At 40.4% G+C, this 24,797-nt stretch overlaps 1 protein-coding gene across 3 annotated transcripts; it reads right to left on the bottom strand.

Moving 5' to 3' along the window:
• Positions 1-467: 467 nt before the first annotated feature.
• Positions 468-23,976, bottom strand: PHKG1 (phosphorylase kinase catalytic subunit gamma 1). 3 transcript variants are annotated; one of them, XM_070946252.1, is made up of 10 exons: positions 23,882-23,976; positions 20,662-20,798; positions 19,269-19,444; positions 15,856-15,910; positions 11,209-11,274; positions 8,822-8,985; positions 6,815-6,905; positions 5,138-5,291; positions 4,692-4,817; positions 468-1,212 (listed from the first exon to the last, which is right to left on the bottom strand). In XM_070946252.1, the coding sequence occupies exons 2-10, from the start codon at positions 20,742-20,744 to the stop codon at positions 961-963; spliced, it is 1,167 nt and encodes a 388-aa protein (XP_070802353.1). In that variant the 5' UTR covers positions 20,745-20,798; positions 23,882-23,976; the 3' UTR covers positions 468-960. The 3 variants fall into 3 exon arrangements, with proteins under 3 accessions (XP_070802353.1, XP_070802362.1, XP_070802370.1); XM_070946261.1 differs by having other exon boundaries at positions 20,662-20,766; XM_070946269.1 differs by lacking the exon at positions 4,692-4,817.
• Positions 23,977-24,797: the final 821 nt, after the last annotated feature.

Genomic DNA, 24,797 nt, shown 5'->3' with positions numbered 1-24,797 from the left:
AATTGTTTAACAAATTCCTCCATTGACTTTTTTTGAAACCTGACTAGAATTGGTTATCACGTTACCTGACTATGCTGCAACATCATACATTTATTTATTAAATTTATACGCCACCCATTTCTCTACCTAAAGTAGAGTAAACACATGCCAAAACGCTGGGATTTTGGTCACATGACTGTAGGCATATGGTGGTTGTAAGTGCCAGGATCAGTTGCAAGCAGGGGTGAAATGTAAAATTTGTTACTACCGGTTCTGTGGGCGTGGCTTGGTGGTGGTGGGGTAATGTGACTGGGTGGGCGTGGCCAACTTTTTTTTTTTTTTTTAACTTCAAAGCATTTTTTTCTGCAAATGCAAAAAAATGCTTTGAAAAGTCTCTCTGACGATCAGGCAACACAGCTGGGATCGTCAGAGAGACTTTTAAAGTATTTTTTTCTGCAACCTCTTCAGCGGAAGAGGTGGTTAAAAAAATGCTTTGAAAAGGCTCTGACGATCCCAGCTGAGCCGTACGATCATCAGAGGCTTTGGGGGGGTGGGGGCGCAGGGATTTTTGCTACCGGTTCTCCGAACCACCTGCCATCGCTACCGGATCGCACGATCTGGTCTGAACCGGGAGCATTTCACCCCTCGTTGCAAGTCACTTTTTTCAGTTCTGTTATAATTTCAAACAGTTGCTTAAATAAATGGTTATAAGTCGAAGACTACCTGTAACTGGTAAACAAAAGTATCAGATCCAGTCTAAACATCTGGCTGACTGTGCAATCAACAGCAATAATAATAATGCACTTAATAAAAAGGCATTCTGGTTTGTATTCGGCTTTACACTTTGCTATTTCATTTCCATCTTTGTTGGCTGGGGAACTGTGGGAATTGAAGTCTGCACATGTGTTGGGACCCTGCTCAGCCCAATTAGGAAGATGCCAAAGGCTGTTTCAACTGATTTCTTCCTGGAGATTTTGGAAATCAGAGAAGTTCCTCTTCGGCAGCCAAGTTGAACAGGATGACTTTGGGAGTGTTTTCAAAGAGGGCAGCTCTGTTTTGAACTTGTCCTTTTTTCACCCAATGGCCATAGATCCGGAAGGCGCAAGCATCAATCATTTTGCGGACTGGCTTCAGCCCGTAAGGGTCACGCTGCAGCACATCCTGGGTGATCGGCTTGATGTTGCGGTAGGTGAGGTAGATCCGAACTGAGGCCAGGACCGTCAGGCAGATGACCTGAGAAGAGACGCTTGTTAGACTGGCATCTTCTTTAAAGTATATCTGATTAGTTTGTGATTCTTTTAAAAAAACAAAACAAAACAGGGCTGTCAAACTCCCGGCCTGTGGGCCGGATGTGTCACGTGCTGGCCATGTCCACGCCTGGTTTAGCGAAAGGGGAAAAAAGTCCCGATACATCATGTGATGCCGCCGTGATGGCGCGAGTTTGACACCCCTGTTTGAAGGATGCATTAATTCACCAGGAATGGGCCACTGCCAACAAAAGGAGGCTATGTTTATATATACAGAATGCTTTTGGTTCAATTCTTTACCTCTCAATTTGTAGTCAGGTTCACACAGAACATTAAATTCCAGTTGACTATCAGTGCTGCTACATTCACACAATATGCTATGGCTCAAATAAATAAACAGCACTACTTCTGAATGTGATAACTGGATTCCTAAAACATGCTAAACAATGGTTTGAATGTCATAAAACCTGTGTCACCAATTACTCACCCCCGTTTGAGCCTAGTTTCCTTATGCGCCATCAAGAAGGGATTTATGGTGAAAAGAGAAAAAAGAGAAAAAGGGTGGAAAATAACAGGAAATATAGGGCAAAATAGAACTTTGAAATACAGGACTTTGAAATACAAAATGATAATAGTGGGATAAATAGTGGGATAAACAGTGGTGAAACAAAAAAAAAGAGAAAAGAGAGGGGGAACAATGGGAAATATAGGGCAAAACAGGAGAGATCAGGATTTTAAGGCACAAAAGGAAAAAAGGAGAAAAAAAGGTAAAAATAAAAAGGAAAAGGGAAAAAAGGAAAGAAATGAAAGAGGAATATGATGTATATGACTAGAATTGAAATTGAATTGTAAGAAATAATGTTAAATCATATGGTGAAAATGAATTGAAAAATAATTGGAATAATAATTGAAATGTTTTTAATGGTTTACTGTGGTGTGTGTACAAACGATTAAGTAATGATTTGGAATAATACGGGGAAAGCTTTATGATTAGAGGATAATAGTTAGAATATTTTTAAATTCAACTAAGGTTTTTTTTTCTTCTGGTTCATATATAAATGAAAAAGATATCTGTATAATCAATTGATTTATATTAAAATGTTGGATTGTATTAGTTAAGGAAATGTATGTTATAAAATAAGTGAGTTTATTATTAATATAAGAATTAAATAACTAACACCACATAATTATTTAATTTGATGATGGATATAAAAATTAGATGATAATGGGAAGGGGTTTAATAGAGAATAGAAAGGAAAATGGAATTTGATCAAAATTAGAGATGAAAATGAAGGGTAATATTGGTACAAAATAGATGAAAATAAATGTTATGGCAAAAAAGGAGGTATAGAAATTGTAATTTTAGTTGAAAGGACTAAAAATTGTTTAAATTTGTTAACCGGCCGAATACTCTGTTCAGCAAAAATACATTGTATGTTTGTGTGTGTGTTTGTGTAAAAAATAAAAAAAAACTTTACAAAAAAAAAAAAGAAAGAAGGGCTTTAAACTAAAATTGGAGGGGGAGGGTGACCAATCTTTAGAATCTCTAGAACACAAAACCAATCATAAATCCCAAGATTTATGGGGTAACCTGAGGTAGGGAGTGATGAAAAGAAAGAAAAATTCAAACAACAATTCGGCGATGCAGGAAACATAACTGTGGACAGGCATAAGTGCACCAGCATGCCTACCATCCCTATCCTAATATTCCTTTTTACTCTTACTCTTTTCATGTATTCAAATTATGTTTATACTTTTACCTGTTATCTTATATATGCTTGACAAAAATAAATAAAATAAATAAAGATCTTAAATGCTTATATACAAATGCTCAAAGCTTGGGGAACAAACAGGGTGAACTAGAAGCAATAGTACACCAGGGCAGGTATGACATAGCTGCCTTTACAGAAACCAAGTGGGACCAAACCCATGACTGAGATGAATGCACTGGAATGATGGATGGATACAAATTGTTCAACTTGTTCAAGTTGGTGTTAATTCTTAGCAACCACAGAGTGGTTTTAACTGTGACACTCTGTCCCTAATTCTGGTCTTTCAGGTTTTCCAGGAGGAGCTTTGTTTCGTATATGGCAACACAGTTCATGTATGTTTATATTAATATATTGCTATTTACCAATTTTGAGCAAGATACTGGAGCTTAATTCATGTGCTGAATAAATCACAAACTTCTACAATGCCATGAAACAAAACTAAGGCAAGTGCAATGGTTTAGCATGTTGTGTGAACAAATCTTGTTGGTTAGGATCCACAGCTCAGCAGCATGATGCATGCAGGTACCAAAACAATCCCTGACTTAGCCTTCCACTTTCCCACTTGAAAAGAACCCTTGATCAGAATCAGCATCAGGCACATCCTGTTTATTTATTTATTTATTTATTATTCATATTTCTATGCTGCCCACTCTCCGAGGACTCTGGGCGGCTTACACCAAAGACAGTATACTAAATAGCATTTAGCCCCCAACAATCTGGGTCCTCATTTTACCCACCTCGGAAGGATGGAAGGCTGAGTCAACCTTGAGCCAGTGAGATTTGATCCGCTGATCTGCTGAAGTAGCAGTCAGCTGAAGTAGCTGCAGTACTGCACTCTAACCACTGCACCACCTCAGCTCTATGTTCTGACCTAGGCTTCCTGATATATTAAAAAGCACACAATTAATCCCCAAAACCCTTTTTTTATTTTAACAGCTGTGAATTCCTTTCATTCATAGCACCTGCTGAAATTACCAAGAGTTTATAAATAATCCAACAGAAGCCTGCCACAGTCCTTCAGATAAGGCTGATAAACACCCACCTTTATCTTCTTTGACACGCTGCCAAAGACCTAATTATCTTGGCAAGGCCACATGGAAACACAGAGTCAAAAACGGAGCTTCAAAGTACAAACCAACACCATCCACAACATTGCTTCCTGCAAAGGCCCACGTGCCTTTGCTCTTCCTTTATGTCTTATGGGAGGGGCCAATCATCTCCAAACCTTACTCCCAAGTCGCCCCTTTTGTTTTAACTATTCTTGCCTTCTGGCAGCTCTGCGCATGCGCGCACTAGGAACAGGCTCCCCCTGTTCCTCTGCCTCTCTGATGTCTGACTCTGGAGGCTCCGGAGTCTGCACATAACTCCCAGATGGCCCTGGCCCCATCTCCAAGCCTTCCCCAGACTCCAGGACTGGCCCATGTTCCTCCCCAGCCTCCTCACTGTCCGACTCTGCTGCCAGCTCTGCAGGCTGCTGGCAGACCACAACACATCCATGGGGCAGGTCAAAAAAGTTAAGATGTTAGGCAGGAATCGCACGATCTAAGCCTATATTTTACATGCATGGCACATAGAAAAAGGGCAGTTTCAATTGTAATCATCTTGACTTTGTTAACACCCCCCCCCCCATTCCTTGGCTATTACTGAGAAAAATGGCCATCCCTTTCCCAGAGTTCTCTGCACTTAGGGATACCCGGAATTTCCGGAAGGGGCTGAAGTGCCGGACTTCCTCCACCATGTACTGCTGGAAGAAGGGGTGGGTAAGGGCATCCTGCACAGTGTAACGATTCTGCGGCTTCACCACTAAACAGTGGGCAATCTGCAGGCAGAAGAACAGAGTTGGGTCTCAGAAGCTTAGGCATTGTTTTTCTGAATGCAGTGGAAAAACACAACGGATCTAGCGCTGGTTAGTACTAATTATTCAAACAACCCCCATACAATCCCATTACACAGGAAAACGAACACCAAGAAACAAAGGGGAATCATTTTCCAATTGGGCCCAAGTACTGTATTTTTGATGTTAGGGTCAATTTCTTAATCATCAGGTGTTCCAATTAGTTTTATCTTTCCCTACCCTGCACTTTTCTCCTTTATTTTTCTCCAAGAGCCTCTGAATCCATCCAGGTGAAAGTTACCTACCAAGTCTTTGACTGTATCTGATTGGTCATCCCACTCTGGAGACCCAAATTTGTAATCTCCATTCATGATCATTCTTAACATCAGCATCTGCTTCCTGTGCCAGAAAGGAGGAGATCCAGCCAGCAAGGTGTACATAATGACTCCTGCACTCCACCTGAAACAAGGAAACCATCAGAAGGACAGATTGAACATTTTTGAAGACCAATGTTTGCCCATTGTTTTAGCAACAGAATATTTTAAACACAGGGAAACCAAACATTCACTGACCAAATCTGAATTTGTTTCCTAAGCTACACCATACAATACCAGCCTTCTCCAGATCAGCTCAAAAGATTCCCTGCAGATGAACAAGCAGGTTGATGGACAACATCTTCGTTGCAGCAGGACAGACAGATCTTTCTATCTTCATTTCCAGCCCTCAGTAGGTAGGATAGATTTAAGCAGACTTTATGGTCTTGTTTACACAGCAATTATGCCACATATTGTAATTGTTAGTTAACAAAGAATTATATATGCTGGTACGTACAGCAAATAATTATTCTTTGTCCAATTTATGCTGTAAATACACCAATTGCTGGATGGATTGCTGCAAGGTGTAATACAACAAATTAAGAGGGCATAATTTTTGACAAGGCTGCTTTGGGAGAAACTGGCATTTTAAAAAAAAGCAATAACATGGACAGAGATGAAAAGTCATCTCCATAGAACATTGTTTCTCAACTGTGGCAACTTTACGAATAACAGAGATGGAAGGGACCTTGGAGGTCTTCTAGTCCCCGCTCAAGCAGGAAATCCTATACCATTTCAGACAAATAGTTGTCCAATCTCTTCTTAAAAACCTCTTATATTCGAGCATCCACAACTTCTGGAAGCAAGTCGTTCCACTGATTAATTATTCTATCAGGAAATTTCTCTTTAGTTCTAGGTTGCTTCTCTCCTTGATTAATTTCCATCCATTGTTTCTTGTCCTGCCTTCAGGTGCTTTGGAGAATAGGTTGACCCCCCCTCTTCCTTGTGGCAGCCCCTCAAATATTGGAACACTGCTATCATGTCTCCCCTGATCCTTCTCTTCACTGGGCTATCCATGCCCAGTCCCTGTAACTGTTCTTCATGTGTTTTAGCCTCCAGTCCCCTAATCATCTTTGTTGCTCTTTTCTGCACTCTTTCTAGAGTCTCAAAATCTTTTTTACATTGTGGCAACCAAAATTGGATGCAATATTCGAAGCATGGTCTTGGCAGGGCATTAAAAACTGTTATTAACACTTCACGTGATCTTGATTCTATCTCTCTGTTAATGCATCCTAGGATTGTGATTTTAGCAACTTCAAATCCCAGAATTCCTCAGCCAGCAAGATAGCTGGGGAATTCTGGGAGCTGAAATCCAGACATCTTAAAGTTCCCAAAAAGTGCTATAGAAGATTGGATAGGAAATGAAGTGAATTCCTCTAAAAGCTACATTTATTTTTTCATTAGGATAAACATAGCAGGATTCACATTCTAAGATGTGTTGTCCCTAGCCATGATTTACTGATATAAGCCACAATTAATGATGGTCACACATCATTAATTGAGCTACATCCTCTGAATATCCAAAAATTACATACCATTTGCTTAAACCCAAATAACCCAAATGATAGTTTAGGATAATGAGTGAACTTGCCACACAATCTTGCTTACATGTCAATTTCCTTCCCATAACCTGGATGATCTGAATCCATGGAACATTCTAATATTTCTGGAGCCAAGTAGCCAGGAGTACCACAGATCTCTGTAAGAAAAACAATAAAAATTTTTTGACTGAAACTTTAGTAACCTTGTTTCTGGAGATGCAAGTCTTGCTGGATTCCTAGAGTTAAAAAAAAATAGGGGTAGCCTCATCAGATCAGATAAAAGACTCACAGCTGCATTCACACAATGTATAAGCCTTAGTTTTCCTTGGTGGTTTGGCATGTCAGATATTCCTAATCCAGTTGGCTACCTTATGGTTAAGGCAATGGTGGGATTCAAATAATTTAACAACCGGTTCGCCCAGGGCCAGGTTGGCTGGCATGGGAAGCGTGACCTATCCCCATCCTTCAGCTCTGCTGCACATGTGGGACGAGCCTCCCACGAGAGCCAACCTGACCCTGGGCAAACTGGTTGTTAAATTATCACCACCGCCCACTATCAAAGTGGATTCTGGGTGCTGTGCTGCGCTGTAATGGAGAAATGGGAAACAGAGCGGCCAGCATGAGGGAAGGAGGAGGAGCAGGGAGAAGAAAGAGGGAAAGCAGCCTTCTCCTTCCCTCACACTGGCCACTCCGTTGCCCGTTTCTCCATTGCAGCGCAGCATCCAGGATCCACTTTAATAGTGGGCGGTGGGTAATTTAACCGGTGTGTACCTGCTGAATCCCAGTGTTAAGGATAGCCCTAGCAATAGCACTTATACACTGCTCCATAGTGCTTTACAGCACTCTCTAAGTGGTCAGCATATTGCCCCCAACAATCTGGGTCCTTATCTTAATGACCTTGAAAGGATGAAAGGCTGAGTCAACCTTGAGCCAAAACCAATTAAACTCAGGAATTGGGCATGATAGGTATCCTATAATTTATGACCATTGCTTTCTGACTGTTCAAAGCTTCAAGGGGCCCAAAAAGGGGGATTTACAATCTGGATCTGACTGCAGCCAAATTCTGCTCTTTCTCAATCTGTTGTTCAGCACAAGATTATTATTTTCCCAAGAGAAAATTCATTGTTTTTAACAGATAGATCTAATGCTCTTTCATAAGAGTGATAATTCCAGGAATATAAGAAGCCTAATACAAGTTTGCTTGTATGAAAAAGTGATGGTTTGGCATTATGCAGGCAGATATTTCTGTGGATAACCAGGCCCAAGATCAGAGGAGACAGGATGTGATTGCAGCAACCTAAAATGACCACCAGAGCTAAAATCTTAGCCTCCAAATATATCATCATCGACTGTATCAATGAAGCCTGTCAGATCATATGCACAACAAAATCTGTGTAGGAAGAAAAAACATGACTTTAACATTGGAGCAGCTAAAGTGGACTTAAAGATAGTTCCGCAATCGAGCAAATTGTCTGTAAAATATCCCTAATTCAATTTTTGGCTAAGACGTAACCTTGTGCGGAATCCTGAAGAAGTGCCCTTAGTCAATGTAGAAAATCATTTACACATTGCATTAAGCCCTAGGTTTCCATGGCTTACTTAAGGATTTGCAGTTGGCTAAGTCCACTGCCATATGCAAAGTTTTAATATCCATGGTTAGCAAATAGTGATAGCTGGATTCATATAATATGCTACTGCTGGTTTGAGCAAGCTGATTCAATGTACCATATTTTTCGGAGTATAAGACGCTCTGGAGTATAAGACACACCTTATTTTGGGGGGAGGAAAATAAGAGAAAAAAATTCTGCTTGAGAGGCTCTCCGTTTGAGAGGCTGTGTTTGCAGCCTCCAAAAGCTCCAAAAGGGTGGGGGCTGGTGGGTGGGTGGGGCTACATTTGGTGTATAAGATGCACCCAAATTTTCACCTTTTTTTAGGGGGGGGAGTACATCTTATGCTCCAAAAAATATGGTAGGTCTCTCCTTACGTAGCTCTGTTCCTAAGCTTCATGGCCACAGGCAGGTCCCTAATTCACAGCTCTCTCTCTTAAAATCTCTGCCCGAGATGGACAGGCCACCTTTGAGTTTTTCATTTTCCTGTAGCTGACACGAGAAGCCAAAGTCAGTGAGTTTGATGTTCATGTCGTCATCTAGCAGGATGTTCTCTGGCTTGAGATCTCTGTGGACAATGTTCAAGGCATGGAGGAACTGAATCACTTCCAAAAGAGCACGCATGATTTTCCTACAGGGAGAAAATGATCTGGTCAGTTAAATAGCAATAGCACTTAGATTTATATACCGCTTCACAGTGCTTTTAAAGCCCTTTCTAAGCAGTTTACAGAGTCAACACATTTCTCCCAACAATCTGGGTCCTCATTTTACAGACCTTGGAAAGATGGAAAACTGAGTCAACTTTGACTCAGGTGAGATTCGATCTGCCAAATTACAGGCAGCCGGCAGTCAGCAGAAGTAGCCTGCAGTACTGCAATCTAACCACTGTGCCACCGCGGCTCTTTTAAATGAGCAAATATCTGGAAGAAAAGGCAGACATTTTTTATACCCATGCCAAGGATCCATGCTTGGTTCCTGGCATTGCCCATTGATCATCTTCAGCTGGTCTTCCCTAATTTTCAGATATCTTGAAGATCTCCAACACATGAGCATGTCAGGTTGAGGTGTTTTGATCTCACAATCATCAGGTGTGAATGAAGGATACTGTATTTGCATTAGGGGATTATGTCATCACGGCAGTGGTGGATTGCTCCCAGTTCAGACGAGCTGGTAGTGGTGATGATGTGACATCAGTGAACCAGTTCTCTATGACTGTGAGCTGGGCCCTCCCGCCCGCCCCCGCGTTATACCTACCTTTATTTGTCATTTTTTAGCCCAGCTAATAGGCATGGCAGAGTGGATTACTGTGCCTCAGCTGGGCAGAAATCTAATGACCTTGCGCGGAGTGCAAGTTCGGCATGCAGTGATCGCACTGCATCAGGGCTACCAGATCTGGGCTGCCTGCCCAATTCTAGATAACCACTAGAGGGCAGTATAGAGATGCAACAAATCCCATAATGTGTTTTCATAGAATTAAAGTATTAAATAGATTGTAAGGGCTAGAAGGAGAACATCTGGTTTAACCCCCACCTAATGCATCCATCACTAAATCCATCAATATAGCATCTCACTATATAGCATTTCACTGTGAACACCTCTTGTAAATGCTCGAAATCCCTGTATTAAATGGAAATGGAAATGAGTTGCTTATGGCTAGCAAACAGAGCAGTCTTTCTCATTCTTGCCAATTTTAAGATAGGTGGGCTTCCACTCCAAGAATACCTTATGCTGGCTGAGGAATTCTGGGGGTTGAAGTCCACATATCTTAAAGTTAGCAAGGTTGAGAAACAGTGAAGTAGAGAGAAGAAAACATTTTGTATATGTCTCAAAGTACTTCATATACACTAAGCCCATGATGGTGAACCTATGGCACGCATGCCACAGGTGGCACGCAGTGTCCTCTCTGTGGGAGCGCGAGCGCTTGCCCCAGTTCAGCTCTGCCATGCAGCTGCACATGCCTCCTGCCAACCAGCTGGTTGTCGGGTCTCTGCTGTGCATGCGCAGGGGTCGTGTGCGCATGTGCAGGGGTCAGGGCGCATGGGGGGGCGTGTGCAGGGGTGGGTTCTACTTACTTTTACTACCAGTTTGCAACGGGAGTGTGCATGCACACGAGCACGCATGCGCAGAAGCTTCTGCGCATGCGCAGATCGTACCTTATGACGTCCGGGCGGGTGGGCGGAGCCTCCTGCCGCTTTTACTATCGGTTCTCAAGAACCAAACAGAACCAGGAGCAACCCACCACTGGGTGTGTGGCATGCACGGGGTGTGAGGGGGGGAGGCGCACACATGTGCGGGGCCACACGTACATTGCATTTGGGGGGTTTGGGCGCGCACACACTTTGGGCACGGAAAAGGTTAGCCATCACTGCAGCAAGCTATGCCTGAGCTGAATTGCAATACAGTACAGTATTAAGATTGCTAAACTAATGAGCCTTGGTAGTACAGTGGTCTAAGGCAACCTGTTATTAAGCTGGTTATTAAGACCAGCTGCCTGCAATTACTGCAGGTTCGAACCTCGCCAAGGCTCAAGGTTGACTCAGCCTTTCATCCTTTCTAAGGTAGGTGAAATGAGGACCCAGTTTGTGGGGGCAATAAGCTGACTTTGTATAAATATACAAAAGGATGAAGGCTATTGCTTAACGCACTGTAAGCCGCCCTGAGTCTCCGGAGAAGGGCAGCATATAAATCAAAAAAATTTTTTTTAAAAATGAGATTTTAGTCACAACTAATCTGTGTAATCGATTACGCAAGGCACCACATATTTCACTAGCTTGCAGGAGACCCTTATATGAGAGGAGGAAAGTTCCACGTTTGGACAGATGATGAGATTGGCAGGTTGGTCGAAACAGCTCACCTAGTTTCCTTCTCACTTAAGGTCACCTTCTCTGTAAGGTAATCAAATAGTTCCCCTTTCTTCATCCTGTTTAGGCAGAAAATTTAGACATGTAGAATATGTTAAAAATGAAGAAAGATATAAAAATAAAATATGGACCCACAATGCAACACTTCTGCTTCTGTTGTGTATGTGGCTGTCTATCCCAGTGTTTCTTGATCTTGGCAACTTTAAAATATGTGGACTTCAACTCCTCCAGTGGACTTCAACTTCAACGTGCTGGCTGGGGAATCCTGGAAGTTGAAATCCACACAGGTTAAATAAAGTTGCCAAGATTGAGAAACACAGGTCTATGGTAGCCAAAAATGAGGAATCTGATCCTTGATTTGTAAAGCTGAGAGATTGTAGAATTTAATAAAATACAAATAGTCCTAGACTTAAGACCACAATTGAGCTCAAAATGTCGACTGCAGTTGTTATGTGAATTTTGCCCTGTTTTATGACCTTTCTTGCCATAGGTGTTAAGGAAATCACTGCAGTTGTTAAGTGAATCATGGGACCATTAAGCAAAGCTGGCTTCTCCCATTGACTTTGCTTGTCAGTAGCCAGCTAGAAATGTTACAAATGGTGAGCACGTGGACAGTACAATTGTCATAAATACATCCCAGCTGGCAAGCAGCTGAATTTTGATGAAAGGACCATGGGTATACTGCAGTGGTTGTAAATGTGAAAAACCAGTCATAAGTCTTTTTTCAGTATTGTTGTAACTTTCAACGGTTACTTAATGAATAGTTGCAAGTTGTGGACTACCTATATATCAAAAGGTGTCAGACCATTTTGGAAGGCCTCAACAAAGACAAAAGGTTTTTAATGTATTACATTTGTTAATTGATAAGGTACTTATAATGTGCCTCACACCTAAACTGTACCTCCATAACCATCTGTCTTCTTGCTTCCTCTCTTTCATCCCACCCCTCACCCCAAATGATATCCTATATCAATTTAATTACTCTGTGCATATGAAAATGTCAGCTGTAACTCAGAGGTGGGTTTCAGCAGGTTCTGACCAGTTCAGGAGAACCGGTAGCGGAAATTTTGAGTAGTTTGGAGAACCGGTAGTAAAAATTCTGACTGGCCCCGCCCCCATCTATTCTCTGCCTCCCAAATCCCAGCTGATTGGGAGGGAATGAAGATTTTATAGTATCCTTCCCCTGCCATGCCTACCAAGCCATGCCCACCAAGCCATGCCACGCCCACTAAACCACACCCACAGAACGGGTAGTAAAAAAATTTGAAACCTAACACTGCTGTAACTCCCAAAAGATTATGCCTTTTAATAAAATATAATGCCTATAATTTATAGTGCCTTGGTAAGACCATACTTGGAATACTACATCCCGTTTTGGTTGCCACAATGTAAAAAAAGATGTTGAGATTCTAGAAAGAGTGCAGAGAAAAACAACAAAGATGATTAGGGGACTGGAGGCTAAAACATACGAAGAACGGTTGCCGGAATTGGGTATGTTTAGTTTAATGAAAAGAAAGACTAGGGGTGACATGATAGCAGTGTTCCAATATCTCAGGGGCTGCCACAAAGAAGAGGGAGTCAAACTATTCTCCAAAGCACCTCAGGACAGGACAAGAAGCAATGGGTGGAAACTAATCAAGGAGAGAAGCAACCTAGAACTAAGGAGAAATTTTCTGACAGTTAGAACAATTAATCGGTGGAACAATTTTCCTCCAGAAGTTGTGAATGCTCCAACACTGGAAATTTTTAAGAAGATGTTGGATAACCAGTTTTCTGAAGTGGTGTAGGGTTTCCTGCCTGAGCAAGAAGTTGGACTAGAAGACCTCCAAGGGCCCTTCCAACTCTGTTATTCTGTTAAAATGTGTTAGTTGAAATGGCGCCACCAAATGCCTTCTCCTCATCTGGAGGGCCCTGAATCAGGAAGGCTGATTTAAATATTTCATTTATGCTGTGATTGTCTACCTTACAATTTAAGAAAATCACTACTCTACAAGCTTCTCTATACAGTACAGTATTTCATTTATGCTGTTATTATCAACATTACAAGTTGCTTTAAAAAATCAAAGTTCTACAAGCTTCTCTAATATTAAGGGAAGTTGTTACATCCCCTTCCAGCCTGTCAGGTTTTTCATTGGCAAGAGTCCTCAAACAATCTGTTTTAAACAACTTTTTGAGTTTGAGAAATTCTCCCCGCATGGAAGCTGTAATGCTGGTAGAGCGGTTTCAAGCAGACATCCGTGACAGTATTTCACAAGTCCAGGATGCCTAAAAATAGTGTAGATCTGTGACCGCCAAGACCTTAGCAAAGGTTATGTGGAAATCTGAGCAGGCTAATGATACGGGACCAGGAAGATGGGACAGCTGCAGGCAGCTTCACTCCCTTGTGGCTTTGGGGCGGGTGGGTTGGTGGATGGATGGTACAGATGGCCCTGAGATCAGCAGAGACCTTCACAAATGGTTAAACAAGCTGGTACAGATATCAAATTACAATATATGGATGGAGGGAAGAACACAAGAAGTCTTTTGCTGGAGTCACCATGCGCCACCCTGCTCCTAAACACTGTGGCCTTTATCAAGCAGTCCAAGGCCTTTGAGAAACTGTGCAAGCATGACCCTCTCCTCTTACTTGCCTAAGAAGTAGACTGCTCCTGGACATGGACATTTCACTTAGCTATAACGGCTTCTTGCTGTATTTATATCCCTACATTTCCTGTATGAAATGTGGATAAACCTCATATCTGGGACGTTAGAATATTAGGATAGAATATTAGAATAACAGAGTTGGAAGGGACCTTGGAGGTCTTCTAGTAGTCCAACCCCCTGCTTAGGCAGGAAACCCTACACCACTTCAGACAAATGGTTATCCAACATCTTCTTAAAAACTTCCAGTGTTGGAGCATTCACAACTTCTGGAGGCTTGTTGTTCCACTGATTAATTGTTCTCACTGTCAGGAAATTTCTCCTTAGTTCTAAGTTACTTCTCTTCTTGATTAGTTTCCACTCATTGCTTCTTGTCCTGCCTCAGGTGCTTTGGAGAATAGCTTGACTCCCTCTTCTTTGTGGCAGCCCCTGAGATATTGGAACACAGCTACCATGTCACCCCTGGTCCTTCTTGGTAACTGGTTCATATTTATGACCATTGCTGTGTCCTGAAGTCATGTGGTCACCTTTCACAATCTTCTGACAAGCCAAGTCACTGGGGAAGCCAGATTCATTTAATAACTGTGTTACTAACTTAACAACTGCAGTGATTCACTTAACAAACGTGTCAAGAAAGGTATTCAAACGGAGCAAAATTCCTTAACAAACATCTCACTTAGCAACAGAAATTTCAGGCTCAGCTGTGGTCATAAGTCGAGGACTACTTGTAGCTTAATGCGATGTGTGAGCCCTGTCAATTATGACTTATTCACTAAGCAATGGTTAAAACAAACCACAATTAAGCATGATGTACAAACACAGCCAGTAAGATTTACTCCTGAGTAGACATGCACAGGATTGCATGGTGAATTGGCATCGTCTTATTTTGTGTTTTGGAAAAAAGGACAGCCATGATTCTTTTCAACAAAAATAATAAAGGGACTATCTGCCTGAAAGCAAGAACTGTTAACACAAAAAAAATAGTCAAAATAATAGAAAATGAAGAAGCTAAAGTGCTGCGGGTCTTTACAGTTCAAACAGACAAACACCTGCCACATAACACCCCAATAAGAAAGACAGAAAGTTTGGATAGTGGACATGGAAGCAGCAGAATAGAAGAAAAAAAATTGAAGAAAATCACAAAATAGAAAGACCTCCAATCAGAAGTAGAATGACTGTGGTAAAAGAAAGCAAAGATAGTGCCAATGGTAATAGGTGCCTTGGGTACAAATCCCAAAATGTTTGGAGCATCACTTGAACACCATATCAGCACTGACAAAAACATCAACAGTCAATTGCAAAAGGCAGCTTTTACCTGGAACAGCTTTTGTCTTGCATGTCTTGCTCTTTAATACCATGGAACAACCACCTCTGTCTATCCCAGGTCCTTGGGAAGGACTTGACAGATGGATAAAAATACCAAATCTAGTCTAAACCGCTGGCTGACTGTGCAACTGACCATAATACTAAAAATAGATGAATTTGTTTAACCTCTTTCAAAGCACTCAAGTTAGCAGTCTGCATTTGATGATAGAAAAGTCCACACTTGTAAATACATGCTTTATCAAGAAGTGTCCTCTGAAGAAGTACATTGATCTACCTCAAGGCAGGGGTGAAATTCAGTCGATTCTATCCAGCTTGGGCAAACTGGTAGCAGTGGCTGTGGGAGGCTCCTCCCACCCACGCGGACGTCATGATGTCACTTTTTTGCAACGATTTTGCAACGTGTATGCATGGCGCGTGCACATTTACGAACTGGTAGGGAAGGTAAGTAAATTTCACCCCTGCCTCAAGGAGTATATTTCCACACAGATGATCCATCTGCTAAGTCAAGCTGGCCAACATATGATGGTTGACATCACTTTCCTAGCTACAGTTCTCAAACTGCTTCCCAGGAACATAGAAAGCACAAGGCAATCATCCAGCCTAAAAAAGTCACTTTTTAAAGGAGAATATATTTGACACTTCCACCTCCCCCCAAAAAGAACTTTGGTACTTACAAATCAAACACCAGGAAGAAAAAGGTGTGAGATTCAAAGCTGTCCTTCAGCTGGACTGGAAATAAAATGAGATATTTTAGGAATGTGAAATAACATTACAAATTTTCTTTAATACTAAGCAAGAATGGGAAGGTACTGAAGCACAGACCCCTGGCTTCATTGCACAATCCCATACACTGTTCTGCCTTTCCTCCAGTGTGTCCTGGATCTTCAGCTAGGCATCTCTGAGACTGTTTTACTCTGATCTGGGCCATTAGTTCACCTATCCCAGCATTCTCCACTTTGACAACTAGTGACTTTCTAAAATCTCTGGTTTTGAAAAACAGTAGAATCTGAACCTTGTGAAATCTTGTATTGCCAAGCCATTATGATTTATTTGGTTTATGTCTTAAGAAGATGGGTGGATCCAATCAATGACAGTTTATTCAACAAGCAATTGTTAAACCATGATGGTGCTTTGCAAATACAATAAAGATTTATTTCTCAATAGACATGCATAAGAATCTCCCTGTGAATTGTCACTGTCTCATTTTCTCTGTATTGGGGGAGAAGACATTTGTGATAATCATTATACAAATAACCTACAATTAGATTCACAGTCAAAGACCGATGAAGACTTAATAATTGAACTTCTAACGTAGGAATTATTAAGGTAGCAGGATAGAGGCAATCCCAAGCAGTGTAATTTTTTGTTTAAAATCAGGGTATCTAGGTCCAATATTCAAAATGACCAATACTGAGGAAGTTCTTTAGTTTTCAATTACGATTGGTATATAACAGCAGATTTTTTTTTAAATAAAGCATTCAACTTCAATCTACAAATCCTGGGATTTTGTAATTTTTTTTTTCCAGTTTGCTTTTCCTCAGTCCTAACATCACTGGGTGTAGCAACATCACTGAATCCGATTTTCTTATTTTTAATGACTGCTCCCTGGGGCATGCTATGAACAAAATGCCTGTTCATTTGTTATTTATTTATTTATGAGGATGATGATTCCATGATATCAAAACTTGACTGGGAGTTGTTAAATGTGGGGCGATGCCATTATAATAAGTATTGTTTCTTGTTCACTTATTTTTAGACCTCTGGTTTTTCTGTGTATACCTCTCTATGCCTTTGGGGGCAGAGCAGGCTAGAAATATTAGTGCTGTAATAAATACATATGACATAACTGGCATATTAGACATAAGGATCAACCCAGCAAGGATGGGAGCAAATTCAAAGGAAAAATACAAAGACATACTAATATGATCTTGTCATCTATGTCTGTGTAGGAAGGTTTGGGATTCTTTCCAGGCCAGAAGATGCCAATGATTTCTTACAAACTACCCAGGGATGATAAATTTGGTCATAGCTTTCCATACTAGAAAGTAGCAATACTGTATTTTTTCCAAAAGGCAATGGGATTTTTTTCGGTTTTTTTCTTTGAAAGAAAGCATTTGACTTCTCATCCCAGAAGTTTCTTCAGTTCTTCAAAACTGAAGCATCTTCTTGGATGAGAAGCAAAACATTTTCAAGAAAAAAACCCAAAAAAGTCCAGTTGCCTTTTAAAAAAGCACCCTTGGGACAACCATGACCTGAATGACTGAGAATCTCTATTGACATTTAGCAATACTGTAGCTAACTGGATACTATTTATTTATTTATTTATTTATTTATTTATTTATTTATTTATTTATTTATTTATTTATTTATTTAAATTTATATACCGCTCTTCTTCCAGAAGGACTCAGGGTGGTGTACAGCCAGAATAAAACACACAGATATAAAATTTAAAAAACAATTTAAGAAATATTAAATAATTTGGCCCATATCTAATTAAAATAAACTACCCATTTTGGACATTTAAAAATTAAGAGTTAACGATTAAAAAATTTAAAAATTAAGCCAGCCCGGCTTGTTGGAATAAAAGCGTCTTGAGGGCCCAGCGGAAGATGCGTAAGTCGGGAATCCTCCGCATCTCGGGGGGCAGTTCTTTCCATAGGGCAGGAGCCCCCACAGAGAAGGCTCTCCCCCTGGGGGTCGCCAGATGACATTACTTGGCTGACAGCACCTGGAGGAGCCCCTCTCTGTGGGAGCGAATTGGCCGGTGGGAGGCTATTGGTAGCAGAAGGCGGTCTTGTAAATACCGCTTTATGTTTATGTTTTCCAAACATAAACTCTTCCTCCTGAAATTATATCCTGCAATAATAATGATAATTCATCAGCAAATTGAAAATACACCATCCCAACTAGTGCAAGGGAAGCGGTGGGGTAGGGTGTCTAATCTGGACCACTGGTTCAAATGGAAAAGATCGACAGCCATCAAACAATAAAAGTGGATGGCAGATTGGGTGGTTTTCTAGTTGATCAGAAGGATTTTGGATTCTCAATTGTTTAAAAATTAGTAGAGGCTACCAAAATTAGAAATATATTTGTAAGAATATTGAGCAGGGGTGTCAAACTCGCGTCATCATGTGACGTATTGGGACTTTGCTCCCCTTCACTAAACCGGGCGGGAGCAGGGCCAGCATGTAACGCATCTGGCCCGCGGGCCGCAAGTTTGACACCCCTGGTCAAGGGGCTAAACCATATGATGAACTGCTGTGGGAACTAAGTATGTCTAATCTAACAAAGAGAAGGACTAGGTGTGGCATAATAGTCAAATCTTCCAATACTTGAAGGGCTGTCACATGGAAGAGGGATCAATTTATTCTCCAAAGCACCTGAGGGCAGGATAAGAAGCAACAGATGGAAACTTATCAAGGAAAGATCCAATCTGGAACTAAGGAAAAAAAATCCTGACAGTTAAAACTACTAATCAGTGGAATGTATTCCATCACTGGAGGTTTTCTAGAAGAGATTGGACAGCCATTTGTCTGTAATGGTATAAGCTCTCTTATACCATTGGGGGTTGGACTAGGAGTCTCCAAAGGTTCTTTCTAGACAATGGAACATATGCTCTATGTTCTAAATAGCATATAATCACTCTGTTTGTAAGATATATTAAGAAGGGGATGGTTAGGCATGTCATGCAAACCCAGCCAATAGTAGTTTCAATTTGATTAAGGCTCTGGTACCACTAGGGCAGGGGTCGGCTACCTTAAACACTCAAAGAGCCACAAAGGTCCTAACCGGAAGTCCCCCATTCAATTCTGGAGCCAACCGGAAGTCCGGTTCTCCCATCATAGAGTCTCCTTCTAGTGTGGCGTACTTTTTCCTCTGCTGACCAGAAGTCTGGTTCCCCCACCATAGTGTTTCCTCCTAGTGTGGCATCCTTTTTCCTCTACCTATCCTAACCAAAAGCCCTATCAATTGTGGAGCTGACTGGCGACGGAGCCGCAGCAGAGGGATGGAAGAGCCACATGTGTCTCCAGAGCCACGGGTTGCTAACCCTTGCACTAGGGTGATTTGGAAGCAAAATCTAACTTACTAATGTTAGGATGTCCAGACACTTTCTGGAGGATGTTGATTTCTTTCAGAGTGGCTTCTCTCAGCTCCTGAACTTCTTGTGGGGAGAGTTTTCCAGCTGTGATGTCTATAATTTTAACAGCGTATTCTTGTCGAGTGACTTTATGAATGCATCGACGGACAACACTGCTTACACCTCTGAAAAGACAGTCCACACAAAAGAAACCTTAGAGAGAGGGAGGGAGAATTAGAGGGAGGGAGAGAATCAAACTCACACACAGATGCAGATCTCTAAAAGGCTGTGTTACTTTGTTCATTCATGTTGTGAAAGGAGAAGCAAGGATAATTGTTTCTTTTATTAAAATTGGTAGTTATTGGAAATGCTACTGCATCACAAATGCTTGTAGGCATTGTCTTCAGAAAATAGCAAAAGATCTTAACTGAAATATGAAAGCTACAGCATGAAATGCAGTTATTCCACCCCATGCAGAGGTGGTATTTAGCCGGTTTGAGCCAGTTCAGACCAGTTTGCTTGAACCGGTAGCGGAAATCGTGGGTGGGGGTGGGCTCTATGCCATCCTATTTAGGCATGTTTTTGAGGCCGGGCACATGCGTGGAAGGCACATGTGTGAGCAAAGTGCATGCGTACAAGGCTAGGTGCATGTGTGGAAGGCAGGCACATGTCCGAACTGTGCGCGCGGGTGCGCAGCAAACCAATAGTAACATAATCTGAAACCCACCACTGACCCCATGTATTCAGTATCAGGGAATATGAAGAAAGACTACCAAATTTATATATAGTTATAGGCTGCTCAAAAGCAAATAACATCTGTATTGTAGGAATTATAATCTAAACTGTGGTAGGTAGATTGTTTTCAGATTTTCTGTTCAGTGGTAGCCACAATTCTCTGCAAGTCTCTTTTGAAGAAAAATTATATACCCAGCTCCATCCATTACCATGTTTTTGAAAGATTTAAAAAACAGTACTTTTCTTCAATATTTACTTAAATGCTTTGACTATATACCTACCTACCAGTGGTGGGTTGCCCCCGGTTTGGACCGGTTCGCAAGAACCAGTAGTAGTAAAACAGGCGGGAGGCCCTGCCCACTGCCCCTCATGCGCAGAAGCAAGGCACGCATGCGATCCCGTTATGAACCGGTAGTAAAGATAAGTAGAACTCACCCCTGCTACCTATCCTCCTTTTTCAGGGAGCTGAAGTTTCACAATTCATTATTTTCAATAATGTTCTTGTAATTAAATTATTTGAAATATATTCAGATTAATTTGCTATGTTCTGAATTGATTGTGTTGAAATTGGAAATGTCGGTTAAAGGAACAAATGCATTTTTGTTTTTGTTTTGAGAGTTACATAGCAAATTACCTATTACGATAGCACCTACTTTCAAATATTTACCTTCCCAAGATTTCCTTAGGTTCATATTTTTCATAAAACTCTTCAGAAGTATGGCTCTCTGGCAGTTCTTCAGTTTTGGTCATTTTGGCCTTCTTTTTTAGGAGCCTTCCAAAAAATTATTCTAAGATGACAAAATGCTGCAACAGAAACAGAAAAAAACCCACATCTCCAAGTAATCTTTCTCCTATTTATAGTTACAGCAAAGTTTTTCATATTATGCTGCTCGCGATAAATATTCTGTAATTCTAGAACAGTGTTTCTCAAACTCAGGAGCTTCAAATTGTATGGACTTCAACTCCCAGAATTCTCCAGCCAGCATCCAATTCTGGGAATTGAACTCCACAAATCTTAAAGTTGCTGAGGTTGAGAAATACTGTTCTAGATTGATATGCAAAATTATGGAAATGACTGTCAGAATATTTTTAGACCTAAAACCTATTTGGAATATATGCTAACGGAGCCCATTCGTCAGATTTCACAGAGACGTGAAGGTAATTATTTCATTCCACAAATTCATGAACTAGTTAAGGGCAGAGTATGAGTAGATAAATTGATTTATTGCTGACCAAAAAGGATCCTATTTAAGCAGAAGATCTGCTTATTGCAGAACACAGAATCAAGTGAGCTTCTTTTCTCTTCCTTGGCTCCAGAATTTAAGTGGTTTCTCTTCTTCTTTTCAAATCTTTGGACTCTGACTAATTCCTGCTTTGCCAGCTTCTTTGTGCCATATGAATCCATAAAATTGAGTTAACTGAATAAATCATGATTCACTTAATTTTGGTCAAAATAATCACAATAAAAAATACTTGATGAAAACAGCAATTGGTGGATTCACATATTTCATTTAGCTAAAATGTAGTTTGCTTTTTTTTTTTTTTTTAGTAAATGTAATGGCAGAATCTAGGCATTGTGGCTTAGCAGGATTTATGTACTGCTGTGATTTGATTAATAAACCATGACTCATAAACTTCAGGTTTAGGCACCTGAATATACACTGGCACTAAAATGACTAATTCAGCCTTGATAAAAAATTGTTCATATTCAGTTGTCTTGACCTATTTGAGCCTTCCCTCTCTTGCATCTAACCATGGTACCAACTTATCTTTATTTTCTACTCCATCCTCATAATGTTGCCTTCATTTCATCTCCAGCAAATACCTCTATGCTTGTCAGCCATTGTTCAGTCTGCTTTTAAACATAGGTTTAGCACTATTCATTTTTTTGAATGCACTTGCTCCAAAACGTCTTTGCAAAATTGAAATGCATGTTTAACTTGGCCATGGGAAAGAGCCCTTTCTATTTTCCTGACTGGCTTCCATCATCATCTCAACATTTATACTGCAAAACTACCCAATATAGTAACCCTTCTTCTGTCATTAAATTATGTCAGCTGGTGTTCTTCAGAATTAGCCTTCCCCCCCCCCCCAACAATATGATGGCTCCAACTCTTATTAGTCTTATTAGGACTAGAGGAGACATGATAGCAGTGTTCCAATATCTCAGGGGCTGCCACAAAGAAGAGGGAGTCAAACTATTCTCCAAAGCACCTGAGGGTAGAACAAGAAGCAATGGGTGGAAACTAATCAAGGAGAGAAGCAACTTAGAACTAAGGAGAAATTTTCTGACAGTTAGAACAATTAATAAGTAGAACAACTTGCCTTCAGTAGTTGTGAATGCTCCAATACTGGAATTTTTTAAGATGATGTTGGATAATCATTTGTCTGAAGTGGTGTAGGGTTTCCTGCCTAAGCAGTGGGTTGGACTAGAAGACCTCCAAGGTCCCTTCCAACTCTGCTATTCTATTCTATTCTATTCTATTCTATTCTATTCTATTCTATTCTATTCTATTCTATTCTATTCTATTCTATTCTATTCTATTCTATTCTATTCAACTGAAACACTTGGCATTTTCCTCCTGAAATGATGGTAATTGAATCCCTTCTACTGATTGATTATGAATATGGATATGATTGTAGTTCTTTTCCCTTATGACATTTTGTTCTTTCTGTTCAATTGTGTTTCACACATGTACACAGACTGGAGTCATAAACTTACAATTTTCTTAAATAAATGTATTTACACTGCTCTATAAATAAGATCTTTTTAAAAATTATGGCAAGTCAACATTTGTCTAAATTTGTTAGACATTGTCTAACATTGTCTAACAAATGTCTAAATTGAAACACACCACAAATAATGAGGATTCAGTGTGGAAAATGTTGACTTGCCATAATCTAATTTCTCCATGGTCATAGAAGGAAAGCCAAGATAGAGGGGTAAAGCATAAAGCTGAAGCAATTTCCTTATATACTGTATATATACACATATTTGTATATACAGCCTGTGGGGAGCTAATTTTACACATGGATCTCCTTGAAATCATGACATACATTAGTTATTACTTAGGATAGGTTGTTTTAAATAAAGGACACATGTAATCTGGATCTGAACAGTACTGTGATTCAGTTCAGATATAGTATAGTGTGTATTAATTATTTTGAGGCATACCCCAATTATTTTCCTCTTTCTGATTGCTAATTGTAGGGAAGTGATTTACTTTTAAAAGCAATACAAATACTTATTTCACTCATTAAAATGCAAATCAATTTGCACATTTTTTTTGAAATGTGTTTTTCTTGATTTTTTTTTTTTTTGGTTGTTATTCTATCTCTCACTGTCAAAATAAACCTACTATTAAAATTACAGACTGATCATTTCTTTGTCAGTGGGCAAACGTACAAAATCAGCAGGGGATCAAATACTTTTTTCCCTCACTGTAATTGGGGATTTTAAGACATTTCAAGTTTCCCTGGAAAGCAGACTATAAGATCAAAATCTTTGTCTTGCATTCTAAAAGCCTTGAAGATATACTCTGAAAGCCCCGGAATGGAAAATGCTACCTTTTTCTACAGGTTCTAGCCAGTGGTGGGATTCAACTAATTTAACAACCGGTTCTCTGCCCTAATGATTTCTTCCAACAATCAGTTTGCCAAACTGCTCAGAAAGTTAACAACCGGTTCTCCCGAAGTGGTGCGAACTGGCTGAATCCCACCACTGGTTCTATCTACCCTTATCTTTAATATAGTGCTAAACCCAAACTCAAACTCAGCCTTAGCCTTATTTCCCTGTATGTATCTCCAAATCAATTAATACCCTTACAGAGTTGCATAATTTAATTCGCTAAAGAAGACATGACTTGATAAAAGACATGATTACTTACCCTAAACGTCATTTGCACAATCGATATCTTCTAACCAAGAGTAACCCCGCAGATCCAATCCCAAAGCCCACCTTGAGAAAGAATTCCCCGTGTTATTTGATGGCCAGCAATTAAACCGCATAGCAGGGTCTCGCGTTCTGTTTTAATTTGTTGTGGATCACTCACGCTGTGGCGGCTGCATTGCCAAAAATAAAAATCGCAGTGCAACTCGAGAATTGTTCCAAGTCCTCCAGTTTGCACGCTCAGCTCCCTCTCTGCTTAGGTTGGAGTGACCCTCTTTGAGGTGAAGGAATTCTTCAACAACCAACAGCGCTCCCATGAATGAAAGGACAAGCAGGGATTTCTTTTCCAAGGAAACAAGAACTAGGAACTTAATCTGGAATGCATGCATAATGCAGGACATATGAAGTGCTACAGGATTGATTTTTTGCTTTTTTTAAGAGGGAACATTTGGGGGTGGCTGAGAATGCAGTTGACCCTAAGTGGCACATTTAAATTCTTAAAATGGTGACCTCATTAGTTTGCCTTTTGTTAAAGAGTGTGAAGAGTGATAACCTACCCTGGATAAATTCTGTTGTCTTTCCGTTTGTCTCATGATTCAAAACAATACTGTTGACGCACGAGACCACATGTTCCACCTATTTTTATGTACTGAAGCAACCACCTCTTCATTAATTCACTTCTATATAATGCCTTGTATCTTAAGGGGCACATTTGGGGGCAGCTGAAAATGCAGATTAAAAATTTAATCCTGGAGAAAATTTATGTGGTTTGCTGAGAGTCAACATTGACTTGATGGCTCATATACAATTAAATAAAAATTGCAATTGGGCGATAATTTTTGGAAAGCTGTTGTCGGGTGGGGTGGGGTGCCTACTGAAGGTTTTCAGAACCGTGTGGCTTCCGTATTTTCTTC

The sequence above is a fragment of the Pituophis catenifer genome, unplaced genomic scaffold (genome assembly GCF_029215685.1).
Source record: "Pituophis catenifer annectens isolate HBS135680 unplaced genomic scaffold, rPitCat1.0.hap2 SCAF_1, whole genome shotgun sequence".
NCBI lineage: Eukaryota > Metazoa > Chordata > Lepidosauria > Squamata > Colubridae > Pituophis > Pituophis catenifer.
Note: the sequence above shows the minus strand (reverse complement) of the source record. Positions and strands in the feature narration are given on the sequence as shown.

What these genes read in the sequence shown, in the direction of transcription:
- PHKG1 (XM_070946252.1), bottom strand. Translation starts at nt 20,744, where the DNA reads ATGACCAAAACTGAAGAACTGCCAGAGAGCCATACTTCTGAAGAGTTT. An exon ending in CCTAAGGAAATCTTGGGAAG is followed by an intron (nt 19,445 to 20,661) that starts GTAAATATTTGA and finishes CTGTCTTTTCAG; the next exon opens with AGGTGTAAGCAGTGTTGTCC. An exon ending in GTCTGGACATCCTAACATTA is followed by an intron (nt 15,911 to 19,268) that starts GTAAGTTAGATT and finishes TTTTATTTCCAG; the next exon opens with TCCAGCTGAAGGACAGCTTT.